This window comes from Littorina saxatilis, linkage group LG2, assembly GCF_037325665.1.
Source record: "Littorina saxatilis isolate snail1 linkage group LG2, US_GU_Lsax_2.0, whole genome shotgun sequence".
Classification (NCBI taxonomy): domain Eukaryota; kingdom Metazoa; phylum Mollusca; class Gastropoda; order Littorinimorpha; family Littorinidae; genus Littorina; species Littorina saxatilis.
The window spans coordinates 43,609,916-43,628,195 of NC_090246.1; the positions used below are offsets into that span (position 1 = coordinate 43,609,916).

The following is an 18,280-nucleotide window of genomic DNA, read 5'->3' on the forward strand; positions in this document are numbered from 1 at the left end:
ACCGGTTATACGACGCACTGCACAACATAAATAGCGGACATCTTGTCTTAGATATCTGTCTGCTATGTTTAAAGTTACAGTGTTAGTCGATTCGACTTATGCGATAAACATTAACGATACTCAAATGCTTATTCCATTTACCTGTTAAGTGCTCTACTCGGGCTTCCTTTCTTCCGGTCGATTCCCGTGACAACCCCTCCCTGTCGCTGGACAGTGGTTAAGTGTAACGCTAACTTCGTTGCGATTTACAAAGTCAACTCTCTCGGTGAGTGAGTTGAATTCACAGAACGTGCCATACACTTCTCTACGTCACTCTGCTATCCCTGGTTAGCGCTCTCCAAGCGTGGAGGCTATCACTACAACTTTGCCTGTCAATGTTATTCGTGATTTCCTTCACACGTCCCCCCCTGAAAAAAAAGAATGTTTCATTCTTTTCTCAGGCATCCTCCGACCTGCTAAGGTGCGTATGGAATCTGTTGATCCGATCCTGATCGTGACAGAATGTCAGCGAAGATGTTGTCGTCCCCTGGCAGACTCTTGATGGTGAAGCGGAATTCCTGGAGTGACAGTGACCAGCGCATGATCCTCGCGTTCTCTTACGACGACGACGTGATATACTGAAGTGGTCTGTGATCTGTCTCCAGGTGAAATTCCTGCCCCCAAAGGTATCTCTGGAACTTGGTCAGTGTCCAGACGATGGCTAAGCACTCTCTCTCGATTGTACTGTAGCGTGTCTCTCGTGGGAGTAGTTTCCTGCTGGCAAACGCTGTTGGATGCTGCATTCCGTCATGTACCTGCAACAAGACTCCTCCGATGCCTGTGCCACTGGCGTCCGTCCTCACTGCAAACGGTTTGCTGAGATCCGGCAGCTTCAGGACAGGTCCTCTGGAAAGAAATTTTCTGATCTGCTCGAAAGCCAGTGCACACTCGTCTGTCCATGTGACGGGCCCTTTCTGGCGGCCTGCCAAGAGGTTGGTCATCGGTGCTGTCAATGTTGAGTAGGATGGAACGAACTTCTTGTAATATCCGATCATTCCCAGCAACGATCTCACTTGTTTCTTGGTCGCTGGTGCGGTGATCTTCAAGATTGATTCCATGTTTTCTCTGATGGGTCTCAGTTCTCCCTTTCCGATCGTGTGTCCCAAAAACTCCAGTTCCCTGAATCCAGCATACACTTTATTTGGCTTGGCTGTAAACCCGCCTGCGCATAGGGTCTGGAGAGTCTCACGTATAGCTGTCACGTGTTGGCGCCAGGTAACGCTGGCGATGAGAATGTCATCAAAGAAATTGATGGTGCTCGTGCCGAGCAGCTCTCTCATGGCTCTCGCAAATGTCGCTGGGGCTGAGACTAGTCCAAAGGGTACCCGGCAAAACTGCATAAGTCCTTGTGGTGTCTGAAATGCCGTCTTTGGTCTGTCTTTCTTCTTAATGAAGATCTGGTAGTAGCCTTTGGCCAAGTCGAGTTTGGTGAAATACTTTGCACCTGCCAATGATGCAAAAATCTCTTCAGGATCAGGAATGGGTTCTGCGTCGAAAACTGTTATCTTGTTAAGGGCCCTCAGGTCCAAACACATACGTTTCCGCGTCGAATTCTTCTTGGGAACGAGAACAATCGGGGAGCAGTATGGGGATGTGGAGGGTTCGATGATCCCTAACTCTCGTAGTTCCTTCACCTCCTGGATGATGTCTTCCCGTGCTGCGAATGGCAGTGGGTACTGTTTCGTCCGCGTAGGTACGTCTGTCGTCACCCGGATTGAATGGACTACTGTGCCTCTTGATGCTCCTGGTGATGCTCTTAAACATTGCTTGAACTCATTGCTTGCTGCTTCAACCTCCTGGACTTGATCAGGGTCCAACTTTTTCGTCGATGTGGGCCTCCTTCCAGCTGGAAGTTGCTTCATCCTGTGGCAGTTCCACAGTCTCAAGGTTGAATGGTGTTCCGTCCTCTTCTTCTAGCAATACTGCTACCGCTGTTGGCTTGGTGCCCTGGGGACACACGTTGTTTCCTACGATCTGGTCGTAGGGTATCGTCTTCAGTACTAGCATCTGGTTTGACATCGTTGTCTGGCACTTCTTCTTCTCCTCTGTTGTCATTCTTGCGGTGCTGTTGCCTCTGTCTACGTAGAGCTTGAGCATGTTGGCATGGTATACCTTCTGCGTGGTCAACATGTCAATTCTGTAGTCGTTGTTGAAAACTTCCACAACTCGGTAAGGGCCTTTCCACTGCATATGGAGCTTGTTTGCTGTAGTCGGTAGAAGTAGCAGAACTTGGTCTCCGACTGCGAACTTCCTCCTTGTGGATCTCTTCTCGTGGTGATGCTTCTGAATCGCTCTGGCATTGTCCACTGCGTCGTGTGCCACCTTACAGGCGTCGTAGATCATGGTCTTCAAGTCAATGACGTATTGGTAGGTAGTCTTGGCCTCCTGGGCACTCTCTCTGCCAGTCCAGGCGTTGGCGAGTAAGTCGATGGGTCCTTTCGGTTGCCTTCCGAAGAGCAGTTGGAATGGGGAAAATCCTGTACTCGCGTTGGGCAGTTCTCTGATGGCGAAGAGTAATGCCGGCAGATACCTGTGCCACAGCCTTGGTTGAGTCGAGATAACCTTCTTCAGCATGGGCTTCAGGGTGCCGTGCAGACGCTCGACGATACCATTGGACTGCGCATGGTAAGGCGACGAAAATACACCTTTTATGGAGAGTAACTTCCGGAACTCTCGCATCATGTCTGAGGTGAACTGGGATCCATTGTCTGACTGGATTTCATCGGGAATCCCCATCCTGGCGAAAACAGAAAACAGTGCTTCGGCCACTGTAACAGAGTCTATCTTCTTCAGTGGTATTGCTTCAAGAAATCTAGTCGCCACATCGATGACTGTCAGGATGTGCGTGTGCTTCTCCTCCGTGGGAGGAGACAAGGGGCCAACGAGGTCGATAGCTACTCGCTTGAATGGTGTCTCTATTCTTGGCATGTTATCTAAGGGAATATCTCTGGTCTTTCCCTTTGCTTGAGTTCTCTGGCAAATATCACAGGATCTACAATACTCTGCGACAGCTGTAGACATCCCTGGCCAGAAAAATCGTGCTCGGATTCTATCCGTTGTCTTGTGCTTGCTACAGTGTCCCGAGATTAAAGTGTCATGGGCGGAAAATAGCACTGATTCGACGAGTGGTTCCGGGACTACAATCTGGTGATATGTCTCGGTCGGGGTAACAAAGTCTCTGTAGAGAACGCCGTTCTCTATCACGAAGTGGAAACTATTTTTCCCTTGTCTCTTTAATTCCCCGCTGGAAGCAAACTTGAAGTAGGCATCTAGTTTTGGATCTGCCCCTTGAAGTTTCTTCAACTCCTCTTCGTCCACTGAAAGTTTTGTTGCTGGAGCTCTGAGTGGTTTCGTTTCTTTCTTGTCCAGTGTAGACTGCGCTCGAGTAGTTGCAGCAGCTGTGGAAAGCTGTTCTACTCCTGGTGTCACTAGTGTTGGTGTTTCTGGTTCTTCGGCCACCACTTTGCCAAACAATCCTGGTGCAGGATGAATCTTCTTGAGGTTTCCTAGTAGAAGGTCGATCACTGGTGAGTCAATCACACAACAGCAGATGTTTCCGGTGTATGTATTTGTTTTCACCGGGACGACTGCTAGTGGGAAGGTTTCCCTGTTTCCTCCGAAGGAGATTGTCGTCTTGCTCTGTCCGGTGTACTGCTCTGGGCGAACCAGAGATCTTCTCACTCCTGCTGTCACTCCTGAATCGATCACCACCGTGACTGGGATGCCGTTGACCGTTCCTTTGGAATATTCTAGGTCACCGTCCTGGAAGTCTACGGTTTTGGCTGCCGGTGTACTCCTGTTCCATCCGGCGCAAAGCAGTGTTGGTTTGCCCCGCTGTAAGCCTGACCTACATCCTCTTGCGACGTGGCCTACTAATCCACACCTGTAACACGTGATGTGAGCGTCTTTCTTGGTCTTGTCTATCTCCGCTTGTTGTGAAAAAGCTTGATAGTCCTCTCGATTTGTCTGTCTGGAATGAGAACCGCCTTTGCCACCCCTCTGACCGCCTCTGTTTGCATGTCCTCCTCTGTTCTGAGGTGCGCTGAATGCAGCTACGTTGTCACCTTTGCCTGCTAGTATCTTGGACGGATGTGCCACGCGATAGTTCTCTGCTAACTCAATAAGTTCCGTCAGCTTCTTTGGGTTCCTCTCGCGTAGGAATACGGCTAGCTCTTTCGCTACACTAGACAGCATCTGTTCCTGGATCACTAGTTCTGCTAGGCTATCGAACGTGTTCTCTGTTTGGTTCAGCTGTACCCAACGATCAAACAGGTGTCTCAGTCGAGTACCAAATGACAAAAAGGATTCTTCCACTTCAGGTTTCGCAGACCTGAACTTCTGTCTAAAACCTTCTGCGTTACAGTGAAACTTTGTCAATAAACATTCCTTCAAGGTCTCGTACTGTAGTCCTCCCTTTGCATTCAGAGTATGAAACAAATTCAAAGCTTGACCGTCTAGAACTGCGCTAAGAAGGATTCCCCAATCTTTCTTTGGCCAGCTCAACGCTTCTGCATGTGCTTCAAATCTACAAAGGAACGAGTCCATAGAATCTATAGCTTCCTTGAACATGGGTAACCTAGGATAGTTCCTCGGGTGGGTCTTTTGCTCTCTGTCCCTATGTTCAGGTCGCTCTCGATTCTCGTTTGAAGAATACGTGCCCTCGCTTCAATGTCTAACTTCTTTAGTTCAAAGTTTCTAATGTCTTCTCTCTCTCTCCTCTCAGCTTCAGCAGCTCTTTCCTTTCTATCAGCTTCAGCTTCAGCTGCCTTAACTCTAGCTTCAGCTTCAGCTGCTCTTTCCCTTCTATCAGCTTCAGCTTCAGCTGCCTTAGCTTTAAATTCGGCTTCAGCTGTCTTGGCTTTAGCTTCCTCTGCTTTAACTTTAGCTTCAGCTTCAGCTGCCTTAATTTTAGCTTCAGCTTCAGCTTTAATCTTTTCCATTTCCCTACTCACGACCCTTTCATCTCTCTCCATGCACTGCAGAATATATTTCTGTTGCGCTTCTCCAGTCATACCTAGTTTGTTAGACTGGGCCAAATATTCTTCAAAGTTGGTATCCTTATAGGCGCTCGCCATGTTCAAAAGTATTGTCTAAATACTCAAACAAAAAATGAGCTCACAACCGACGTGATCTGAACACGCCTTCAATAACTATCCGCTAGTTAAACTTTCCACAAAATATCTTTGTTCAACTTGGTGATTCTATCACACCATCTCACTGAATCGCAGTGACATCCTATCGACTGTTGTTTCTTGAACAACTCAATCAATATATCAAGTTATTTTAGTGTAATAATTGGTTACAAGTATTCACAAAACATTTGACAAACTGACAAACAAACCTTGAAACAAGACTATTTGAAAATTAAGAATATAAGAAAAAGAAAAAAAATGGGAAAAATTAAATTTCAAAAATGTTATAAACCCAATCTATACTGGACACTGGGCTACTGACTGGGATGGGGTTAAATTTAATTAAAATATTTGACCAGACAGTGTAGACTAAATCAAGGCACACTAACTAAGTCAAAACATTAAGTTTATCCAACCATATAAAATTTTCAAGTTACATTTTAACTCCAATAGGGTTATGTGATGGTAGCAAGGATCAAACAATGATCTAAAGAGCAATAGGGAAGCGCTTTACTTCTCACTCCTAAGGCAAGAAAGTTGGGAAGAAGGACACAGAAAATTAAGGAAATGATTCAAAGTTCTTCAATAACAGTAAAATTTTAATTTACTGTTATGTGATAATACGGGCGAAGTGCTACTGACAACGGATATATCCGGGAACGCAAAGACGTTTCCTTAAGCCGATAGAAAAATTGAAAGAAAAAAAATATGAACCCAAAAATTTAAAAAAAGTTGATGATAAAAATAAATTAAACAATTTAAATTTTATGAAAAACAAAAAAAATAATTATTCTATAATTCCAAAAACTATTCAAGATTTACACCAATGAGGAACAATTCAGAGGGAAAATTTTTACAACATCACATTATAAATACAATATAAAATTTCCACACAAGCGGCAGTAACTCAGGTTTTAGCCCAAAATAAGATAAAAGCAAAAAGCAAACTTAGTCAAAACCAATTTATAAACAATCAAGTTAGAACAAGGTTACATATAAACACAACAACAACTATCTGCCCCCAAATTCTTATAATATTATCTTACTACAACAGTGTCGGGAACAGAAAGGTTCTAAAGACGGCTTAGTGCCCGTGTAAGGAGGAACGGTAGCAAAGAGGTTAAAGATAAAGAGGCTTATTCACTCAGACAAGTTCTTCCTTAAATGTTATTCTACTTAGTTGCACTATGCTATGACATTCAAACCGCACTCATGTACTGCTTTAGATTCCCAGGAAGAAAAAGATCACTAAGCCCGCGTGCGTCACAAAATACACGTACAAGTTATAGACGCACCCCTTAACGCTGGAGAAGGGTACACTCAAGACGATTACAGTACATTCACAAGTTATCTAGATCTTTCAAAATAATTTACTGTCCCTGTACTTAGTTACACCTATTTTCTTGTCAAAAAAATCAACAACAAAAACACACAAAAAACACAAACTTTACATTTATCAACAACTTGTTTCTACAATAAAAACTATGAAATGTAAACTATTACAATAGGTAAATCAAAACAACAGCAAATTTTCAACCCGTCCCAATATGGAACACAGGAGAGGTAAAAAAAAAAACAGAAGAAAAAAACTTCTATCTACTTCTGATCTAAAAATAACTTACACAATACCTACGTATATGACGAAGGACAAAAGGCAAAATTGGTTAAGTTATTCTTTAAAGTTTAACTCAGTTTGAGTTAGGAACTCATTAATGACTCCTTCAAAAGAAGGTTAGCGTTTACGGCCTTATGAAAGGCACAAACTTGGGGTCACCATTGTGAATGAATGCAAATGCGCTAGTACGCTGTCATACAGGAATCAAACACAACTCCAAATGTAAGTTCCCTCCACTGTATTAATCAGTTATGACAGCATACACACAAATACACACAATCATGAACATAAAGGTTAGATACTCAAAAAATCCGGTACTCACAGTTTTGTAGCAAAAAACAACTAGAGATGACAATCTCGTACAATTGCGCTATCAAAACTCTCTACTCTTCAATCAGGTAAAGAAATACAACCAGTCCGTGACCTCATAGGCGCACGATATCTATTTTAAGTGTAACGACTCACGGCTCTTGTATAGTCAAAAATCACCGTCTACTCTGTCTACTAAATATTCTGTATCTCTTAGGTAATCAAGTTCTTGTAGACATATTTTAATTCTGGTCCTACACAGAATCACACAGCTTCTATAGCCGTACACTAGGAAATGTATTTACTACTAAATCCTTTTACTGGCGACCTCGGTCTACGCAGTAACTATCGCCCAGTGACCTCTAGGGTCCAACTATACGGACACAAAATAACCGTGCTCTAGCGTCTATAAATCCCGTCGAATCTCCGCTAGGCGAGCCAATAGGTAAGATAATTACGGCGACTTCTCAGATCCTTGGTGCCGTCATCTGGTTGCTACCTTCCCGTTTGACCGGTTATACGACGCACTGCACAACATAAATAGCGGACATCTTGTCTTAGATATCTGTCTGCTATGTTTAAAGTTACAGTGTTAGTCGATTCGACTTATGCGATAAACATTAACGATACTCAAATGCTTATTCCATTTACCTGTTAAGTGCTCTACTCGGGCTTCCTTTCTCCGGGTCGATTCCCGTGACAACCCCTCCCTGTCGCTGGACAGTGGTTAAGTGTAACGCTAACTTCGTTGCGATTTACAAAGTCAACTCTCTCGGTGAGTGAGTTGAATTCACAGAACGTGCCATACACTTCTCTACGTCACTCTGCTATCCCTGGTTAGCGCTCTCCAAGCGTGGAGGCTATCACTTCAACTTTGCCTGTCAATGTTATTCGTGATTTCCTTCACAGGGGTGCAGAAAATGATGTAGGAAGCTTGAAACGGGGCGAGTCGACACTGCTGAGCTTCCAGTGTTATATTCCTTGTAGTGGATAGTAGTAGTAAGGTACAGTAAGGATGAAGGAGTAAATACTGATCGAACGGCGTTTGATAAAATTTCCTGTGGATGTAATCCTTAGAACATTTACACTCTTTCTTCGAACACTCAAAAGCAACTTCAGGGCTGGAAGACAACAAAATTGCACTTTCTGCCGACTGAATCAACGCTTTCTCAAATCAACCGGAACAGGAAGAAGAAGGAAAAACTCTCAAAAAAACGTTCTGCGGATGCGCATTTTCTCAAAAACAAGAAACCGGAAGAGGAAGAAGAAGCAAAAGTGCTCGTACAAAAAGATGTGGGCATGTGCGAATCTAAAAAGGCCGAATTTCACTGGTTCAACCGCGGCAGTCGGCCGTCTGTGTTTCTGTGTTGTGAAACTGGCCCCTGGCCTTTCCTGATTGGTCAACTTGCTCCGCGTTATAAAATCTACATAGAGAAATAGAACTTGTCCAAAGCTTATGATTTTGACATATATAATGGAAGGGCGCTGGTTCTGAGCGACGCTTAGTTCTCGAGATAGGTGTGACCAAATGACGTCATTTATACTTTCGTCATCGAAGATCTTTCCTATTTCAATCAGTGTCATTTCCCAGTTCTGTGTTCTGCGGTCGTTTTGACTGATTTGACAAGTTGAAAAAACCAATGACATTTTATTTTTGCGAAAAGAAAAGAAAGCGTGCAGAAGTATGTTTGGGTCCTGCAAGACTTTATGACCAACGATTTCTCACTTGGAAGAAAATGAAGATGTCTGCTTTTCGTCTGCTTTGAAGGTAGGGAGATTTTACAGCGCACACGGTAAATTGCAAGTCGTAATGGACAAGAATGTTGTTATTCTTCTTTCTTCGAAGTACCGTAGATTTTTTTCTTTGCCATATTTTCGAGCTGTGCATTGTTAACGTTATATTATGGGAAAAACACGTTTGAACGCAAATTCGCAAAGAAATGTTGATCATTTGCTCCGGAACTGCAACATCGATTTGCCATAACAAAAAATTCTGGCTCAATATGCGGGAACAGTCTGGTAGTGTCATATTTTTTTAATGGATTTGGAAGAATAAGCTCATGCGCAGAAGAGATTGCATAAGCGTAAGGCAAGTGTGACACCCTGCATAAGGCAAATGTGACAGGGCCTTTACAGTAACTCTAGCAGACGAAGTCTGGCGCTCGCTGCCAGCTTATTAAACAAGATATCGTGTCGAGTGCGCGCGCGCCGTTAATTTCACTTCCGAGTGACGCTATGCTCGCCAGATGGCCAGCCATTTTACAGCCTTCCCACCCTCCTTCCCCAGCGGCACCTTATTATTTTCTAGTCACATCTTTGTATCATCTTAATAAGACTGACTCTGTGATAGCGGGCAGTGCCTGCGGGCGTGAAAATTTTATTCTAAATTCACAATCAAGTCATTTTATGTTGTTATTTACGTGTGGTTATGTTAGATTGTGTGAGTGAACGTCTTGTGTTGTCGAGCGAATGGCGGACAGAATAAAAGTGTTTCATATTCTTTGTATATGTACATTTATTCAAGTGTTGAATAAATGTTTGGCCATCTGCTTCTGTGTTGCGTTTAAGTCAATGTTAAAATAATATAAATCGAACATGACCCCCTGTGACCCCAAAACTTGACGAGGGTCTATCAAACTTAGGTCAAGAAGGGACATTATCAAACCCTAGAAATGTGGAAAGTGTCAAAGCTCTAGCTTTAACAAACACTGGAGATAACCTCAATGTTAGGTTTTTATGAAACGAACATGACCCCGCTGTGACCCCAAAAGTTGACGAGGGTCATCCAAGCTGGGGTCACTTCGTGAGATCATCAAACCCTCAAAGTGTGCAAAGTTTCAAAGGTCTAGCTAGAAAAAAAATCTGACATAACCTCAACGTCAATTTGTTTGTACACGGACGGACGGACGGACGGACGAACGGACGGCCTTCCGTCCATACAGACGGACGCATATGAATACTAAGACTCGCCCATTACTCAATGCGTAAACATGATTGAACAGATAACAATGCTATGCGAAAAAGTCGGGAATCTGGGGGGAGTAAACACAGTCAAAAGATCGAAGAGATAAACAGGAGATTTCTGACAGAAAAAAATATGACAGAGTTTGTAGTTAATGCGGACTTCAACAGGTAACCAGTAGAGAGAGCGGAGGAGTGATCTCTTTTGCGTGCTTTAAGAACTAGTCCCGCTGCTGCATTTTGCATTTTCTTAAGTTTGTTGATTCTATACACAGGGCTTTGAGACAGAAGAGCATTGCAGTAGTCTAGCTTGGACACAGAAGAGTTTTTGTCGCATCAACTATGAGGCAATTTCGAATGGAACTGCTGCGTCGAATTTCCAGGATAGCAGACTTACATAAACAGAACGATTCAATTTTATCATGAAAACAACTATACTAACCTGATGAAATTGGCTCGCAAAGCATTAAACGACCGTGACTATTTAGCATGCATAAACCACACACTGGTTTATTCAACTTCCGAGCCATCGGGAGCCGTGTGACCTCTCTTTTTCCATGCATGGCTATGAGTCTTTTGCTGGTTCAAAGCACCTCTAGATCAGTCTGCAATAGTATCTGCTTGTGACATAATGTGATATGAATGGAGCGAGAGAGAGAGAGAGAGAGAGAGAGAGAGAGAGAGAGAGAGAGAGAGAGAGAGAGAGAGAGAGAGAGAGAGAGAGAGAGAGAGAGATTTGTTTTGATATTGTCGTCCTAACTATTTGCGCCTCGATATTTTATTTATGTTCTTACGTTTTATGTTGTATATTGTAATGCTGTATACACCACACCTGAGTTTCTCCTCGTTGAGATAATAAAGTGTTCTATGTCTATGTCTATTATAATGTTATCGAGTACCTCTGAATCCTTTGACGACCCAATAAAAACGTGCTATGGAAACATAAAGCTTTTGTTGTCTGTTCAGTTTGGCCACTGAGAGCTCAGCCTCGATCACATACTTTACTCTAAAGGCACTAAAATAATGGCGACGGCGCTGTCACTGTCAGTTGAAAGCCTCTTACACTGATTTGACTGTATACCCACATCTGCTGAGTTCTTGGACACCATCATCGTCTATATGGCTTACTGCATTGCAGAATAGCTATAAATACTAGCAAAATGCCCCACACACACACACTCACACACAGTTTCTAGTAAGTAGTGTCAGTAAGGTAGAGCCAGTATTTTTCATTCGCCTGCGAGCTCATGCTAATATAAATTTTCTTGACATGTCTGTTATCGTTTGCTAACAGTCAGCATATTAGAAATAACTCATACTAATTCGGTACAGCCCAAAATATACAGATCAGTCGCATGAAACAATGGTGAAATACCTGAGCCAGCCTGTGTAGGAAACCACATGGAAGGCCGTTGACCCTGAGAAGAGAGCAATCAGTGCCAAACCATAAATGATTGCGGCTGTCATATGCAGTTCTGTGGTTGCCAGATACACCATAAAGATCATTGCTCCAAGACTAGGTAGCACCCAAACCTGCAAAAGAGGTCAGCAAATTATAGTTAGGCGATAATCCCCTACCAAGCAATATTGAGAGCAGAAACGCAACTTTCCTCTTCCTATCTGATGCTGTATGAATATACCGTAAACTACCCTGTAAACGCCCAGGGCCGGAATGTATGTATCGAGGTCTATCTTAACCCAGGATAAAAGCTTAGCTCGGACTAACTATCCCCTGTGGCCGAGGTCTTGTCGGCTACGTAGCGGCTTTACGCATATGCGCAGAGCCTACGGACACCGTAAGATGAAAACGTGGTGGGCATGACGCGAGCGTAGCGAAACTTGCGCTACGTTCACCGTAAAGTTACGACAGCTCCCCCCCCCCCCCCCCCCCCCCGGTCGTAAATAGTCACCTGGCTGGCTATAGTGGTAGGGTTACTTTGGGTGGTCACATTAGATATTATGTTTTTTGGAAAGTTCGTTTTATTTGCCGCCACAGTTCGGTAAACGACAAATGGCTAAACCCAACCACCTAAGAATGAGAAGCGTTTTCGTGACATAACCCATATTCTGCAAAAATGCAGCCATGACGCAGGGGGTAGGTTACAAAAAAACGTCATCTACCGCTTGACTGCATACGGATATAAGCAAATTATACCTTAAACGAAAGCTAAAGATTGTTGCCATCAAACAGCAAGTAAAATGCCTAATTCGTATACACAGTTTTATTTTTAACAACATCTGTATAACATGCGGACGACAAAACAGGAAATGTCATTTTCTCAATCGATATGTATAGATAACCGAACGCCTGGTTAAAACCGCAATCAGAAACATCTTAAAAATTGTTCATTCTCACAGCTAGAATTATTTAACATCAACAATTGTTAATTTACCGAGGAAAACAACAGTCATATACATTACATAATGGATGATTCTGAATCAACTCCGAAAACCGAACCGGGTCGAAGTGAAAAAGAGTTCACACATACACAGGCTTGAAAAAGGATAATTTGGTTCAATCTGTTAGATTTTTACCCATAACATTAAAGATCACCTCGTTATAAAAGGAAAGTGATCATTGTAAAAGGATTTTGCTATCGCAAAATAATTCAACTTTCCGGTTTTACCACATGACGTCAATAATGTTATCAAATTATTACATAGCGTGCATTTGTCAGAAATTATACTAAATGTTAGAAGCGATCTTAAAGTGAAAGTAACGTTTAGTAAAGGTATGCTCATTTACTTATTAATTGATATATGACTGAAATAAGGGACATGTAATTTGAACGTACAAAACGACATTTTGTACACTACCTCTCTAAATAAACGCGACTATGACCGACCGATATGTATTTGTAAATTAGGTCGTTGTTAGCGATGACAACGGGTTTTCTTTAAAAGATAACACACAAACTGTGAAGTTCAAGCCCATACCTGATATTAATACGACTTCTTCAGAACACGTCTGTTTCTCACTCCACCAGTTTCAGTTTTAATAAAATATATGTATAGCTATCATTTTCAAAAAGCCTTATCTGCAATTCACTTAACCAAATACACCATGAACCCAGAAGGTATTGGAGTGAGACACTTTACAGTGAAATATGCTATGATTCCCCTTATTTCAAAATATATGCATTTCAATTGGCAGACACGATTCTCGTCGTAGGTGCGTGCCCTCTGTGGCCGAGGTCTTGTCGGTAGCGCAAATAAGTTAGGTTACGCATGGAGTTACGAACACGTAAAGCCTACGTATTCCGTAGCTCCGCAAATGCGTAACTTGGTGGTCACGACGCTTGCTTAGTCGTTTGCGGAGTAACGAAATACGTAAGGAGCTAACGCTGTGCGCAAAGTTGTACTATTTTTAGTGAAGGGGTATATCCCGTGAAGTCGCGTCTAACTAGTGACGTCAAAAGCCTCAAGGAAGTCTATTAGTCTCGGCGATACTGAGAATTCTTTCTTTTTGTGTACTTTACGTCATAATGTTGTGTTTGATTACGTAATATAGTATTCGATTTGTTCTTAATCACGTTGTCGAAGCTGGAGCTCCAAAGCACCGCGGCGGACATTATTTTTAGTGAAGTTGAAATCCACACCTTGCTAGAAAAAAAGAAGCAAAGCAATGAGGATCTGTTAAGCAACATCCATTGACGGCTGAAGTTCCGCCGCAAAAGCATCCGAAAAAATAACGTGCTGCCCGCCATGTTTTTTTCGCCACACGCGTGCTGCGCAAAGGTTTACGACAGGGGGGGGAGCTGTCGTAACTTTACGGTGAACGTAGCGGCGCAAGTTTCGCTACGCTCGCGTCATGCCCACCACGTTTTCATCTTACGGTGTTCGTAGGCTCTGCGCATATGCGTAAAGCCGCTACGTAGCCGACAAGACCTCGGCCACTGGTGAGGCAACCGTTATCATTTTTTGCCGTAACAATTGACATTTTTAAACATAAATTATGGACAAAAAACTCATTCTGCAAAAAGTGCAGGTTTTCTTGGTATAGTCAGTGAAAGCATCTTAAAATTCACGACATTTTGCAATTACGTGTATGTATTGGAAATGGCAGAAAATATTGAATGAAAGTGATTTTTGACTGATTGAAACCCTACCCCCACTAACAAAATGGGCCCTGAGATTAGGGGTGTTAGTTGAAGATGAATGAATATTGGCTATGCTTTTCCACTAAAGTAGTCAAAACCTAAACATATACATCGACAGGATGTTCTACATTAACACAATTAACTTTTTAAACATATACATATGCTTAGAACACGATACTTCCGGTTTTTCTACCGGATGACTTAAACATTTAGGGGGTAAACACCTTATCGTAGAAAAAGCTTTATTTTCAAAAAGTGCAAGTAAATATTAAAATTCATGCATAATATTTACATATTGGAGTTAATTTTCCTTCGAAAGTCATTTGTTTCAAGTGGCAGAAAATATCAGTTGGAGAGTTACATGTAGGGGATGTAATATGGACCGGCTCCTAATATGGACCACCACCAACTAACGGCGCTAGAGCGCTCAAAACAATTTCATTCGCTGTATTCACCCTCTTTGGATAACTTGCACATGTCAAAACAGGTGCAGAAACACAAATCTCAAAACCGTTAGGCCTTTTCTCTTTTTTCACTTTTGGCAGCGTTCACTCTAAATTTGCCGCCTAAAACGGACTCGTTTCTGTCTACAGCCAAAGCTTTTATCAGACAGAACTGGCTATATATGACAGCTAAAACCGTATTTGTTACATTTTAGCAGTGTTGACCCCGAGTTTCTACTGCAAACAAAAAATAATAGCAAAATCTCAAAGTATGTGCGAGTCCCCTAATATGGACCACCTTCAACAAATCGAAGAAAATAAAAGCTAAAGGCTATTTTCATTAATTCATTAAGAAGCTTGCTGGTAATAACCTATAACTAGCCCTCGAGATTTTAAAAAAATGCAACGAAAAGTCTTCTTTTCGTGGAAGTTGATAATTTCACTTATTTTCACTCTGTTTTTGATAAGCTTCTTTAGTTTCCTGGTGTGCTTCAAATAATGCTCTCATCAACCCGAAACAGATAAATCTAGAGCATATTTTAATCAGGCTGACTTGTACACTAATTTGTATCATGTTATTTTGAAATATAGGGGGCTTTTTACAGTGATTCATGAAGGCCGCTTCACTGGTCCATATTAGGCGCCCAGGCTCCTAATATGGACCCTTTGTGATTTTTTCTGTATTTAATTTTTGCTGAATGTGTATCAAAGCTATTTTACTCTAATTAGGCCTAACGGTTCACCTAAGAAAGAAGGACTACCAAACACAAAATGAAACTTCTTTGCACGAAAACAAGCTAGTTATCAGCAATAAACAAAAAGTGGTCCATATTAGGGGCCCTTCCCCTACGTAAAGCGTATAACTGTTGTCTGTGATTAGTGCATTGTGGACACATTGGCACCATTTGATCCTAAATGCTAAACGATGTCGTGATCATACGACAGTTTTAGGATAATTTACATCGCATCGATTCCTTAACTGATGGTAGCATTTCATTTATAAATTCTATTTCCGGTTGCGTCAGTGCCGTTCTCCTGTTCTTTTTGTAATAAGGTAATAACGAATGAACCACGTGTCACACTGCTATGCTAGTCTTCAAATGAAAATTCCAATTATAGTCAGTTAAAAGGCATGTATTGCGCGCTACATACAGGATTAAAATGCAAGTAAACACATAAAGAGATGGTAACTTTTTATACATGGTTACACACGCAGTGGTGAACGTAACGTGTGGTCTAACAAAATAACTTCCACATACAATATTGAACCAATGTTTAAGTCTGTCTGTGTGTCTCTGTTTGTGTGTTTGTCACTGTCTGTCTGTGTGTTCGTCTGTCTGTCTCTGTCTGTCTCTCTGTCTGTGTCTGTCTCTCAATCTCTGTCTCTCAGTCTCTGTCTCTCAGTCTCTGTCTGTCTCTGTCTCTCTGTCTGTCTGTCTGTCTGTCTGTCTCTGTCTCTGTCTCTCTCTCTCTCTCTCTCTCTCTCTCTCTCTCTCTCTCTCTCTCTCTCTCTCTCTCTGCTGCGAGGTAGCTGCACTGAACGTGAAAAGCAATACAGAAAACATGAACGTAACGTGTAGTTTAACAAAATTAATTGCACGTACAATAGTGGACCACTGTTAATGTCTGTCTGTGTGTTTGTCTCTGTCTGTGTGTGTTCGTCTGTCTGTCTCTCCCTCTGTCTGTCTATCAGTCTGTCTGTCTGTCTATCTGTCTCTTGCTCTCTCCCAGTCTCTCTCTCTCTCTCTCTCTCTCTCTCTCTCTCTCTATCTGTCTATCTGTCTGTCTGTCTGTCTGTCTGTCTCTCTCTCTCTGTCTCTATCTGTCTGTCTGTCTCTCTGTCTCTATCTGTCTGTCTGTCTGTCTGTCTGTCTGTCTCTCTCTCTCTCTCTCTCTCTCTCTCTCTCTCTCTCTCTCTCTCTCTCTCTCTCTCTCTCTCATTCTGCGAGGTATCTGCACTTAACACAGAAAGCAAAACAGAAAGCAACACAGAAAGAAATGCATTTCTCTGCTAAGAACAAAGTCTGTCTGTGTGTTTGTGTGCGTGTTTGTTTGGTTGCGTAAGTGTTTCTCTATAAGCATCTCCACGTCTTTGTTTGTGTGCGTAAGTGCGTGTTTCTGTGTCGGTTTGTCTCACTGTGTGTATGTTTGTCATTTTGTAGGTCTGTGTTTTTTTGTGTGTGTATGTATCTTTGTGTGTGTCTGCGTGCGTACGTGTGTGTGTTTGTTGTGTGTGTGTGTGTGTGTGTGTGTGTAACTGTGTGTGTGTGTGTGTGTGCGTTTGTGTGTGTGTGTGCGTGCGTGCGTGCGTGCGTGCGTACGTGTGTGTGTGTGTGTGCGTGCGTGCGTGCGTACGTGCGTGTGTTTACATACATGCAAAACCCTTAATTCCGCGACCCAAACGCTCTACGAGCAGGCTCCCTACTATCATAGGTTTGAATTGTCTGACTTTTTCTCGACGGTAAAAGAATTATTTTGTGTTGTAACAATGTTTGTCTTACAAGCTGTCCATAAGTTGTTTTTTCTAGATTAAAAAATAGAAAAACAAAAGAGTTAATTAATTCTAACGTGATAACAAGCTTCCAATCTATACCTGTACGTCCATGCGAAATATATTGTTTGACAAATGCTCGCTCTCTGTGGAGAGCAGTTGGGGTGTTCCCATGCGGTAAGCGTATGTACATAAAGAAGCTATAGTTATAAGAAATCGAGTTTTGTGCGTCAAACAAATACAACCCTAAAAAAAATATATATACTGTTCAAAAAAAGAAACGCATAGTTGCTACTTGCCAAATTTGTTTTATTTTTCGAAAAAATTAACAGAAAATCCAATATTTAGATTATTTGTTTGAAATTTGGTATGGACACAGTTGAATGCACACACAGTTCATTTGCATCTTCAAATCAATCAGTCAATCAATACGATTGGGTGCCGAGGCTGTCAAGTCAGTAGGGGGTGTGACTGCCTTGAGCAGCAACAACTGCCCGGCACCTTCTGGGCATGGACTGGATCAGATGCCGGATATCTTGCTGTGGGATGGTGTCCCACTCCTCCTGAAGTGCCTGCAATAGATCGCGGTGATTTGCCGGCGCTTCTTCTCGCCTGCGCACACGTCTGTCCAATTCATCCCAGAGGTGTTCTATCGGGTTCATGTCTGGCGACATGGATGGCCAGGGAAGCACCTGGACATGGTGGTCGGTGAGGAACTGGGTGGTGAGTCGTGCTGTGTGCGGGCGAGCGTTGTCCTGCTGGAATATGGCATCCTGGTCAGCCAGAAGAGGAAGGGCGTGTGGGCGCAGAATTTCCTCCACGTATCGCTGGGCAGTTATGCGCCCTTGGACGTGCACCAGGGTGCTCCTTCCAGTGGTATTGATCGCCCCCCACACCATGACGCCTCCACCACCATGAACGGGTGCCTCATCCACACAGTTGGGCGCGTAACGTTCGTTTACTCTCCGGTAGACCCTCCTCCGACCATCATGTCGCTGGAGCAGAAAGTAGGACTCGTCGCTGAACCACACGTGTCTCCAGTGATTCCGGACGGTCCAGCGAAGGTGCTGGTTGCCCCACTGCACTCGGTTCTGGCGATGGCGGCGGGTGAGGACAGCTCCTCTGTGAGGTCTGCGAGCTCTCAAACCAGCTTCATGCAGGCGGTTCCGCACGGTCTGGTCCGATAATCG

General features: G+C 43.0%; 1 protein-coding gene across 3 annotated transcripts in view; it reads right to left on the reverse strand.

Moving 5' to 3' along the window:
- LOC138955506 (monocyte to macrophage differentiation factor 2-like) overlaps positions 1–18,280 on the reverse strand; it is a 233,126-nt gene that overhangs the window by 120,946 nt on the left and 93,900 nt on the right. For all 3 annotated transcript variants that reach the window (XM_070327099.1, XM_070327105.1, XM_070327112.1), the window contains one exon: positions 11,432–11,589. In XM_070327099.1, the coding sequence (XP_070183200.1) occupies positions 11,432–11,589 (158 nt within the window). The remainder of the gene's footprint in view (positions 1–11,431; positions 11,590–18,280) is intronic.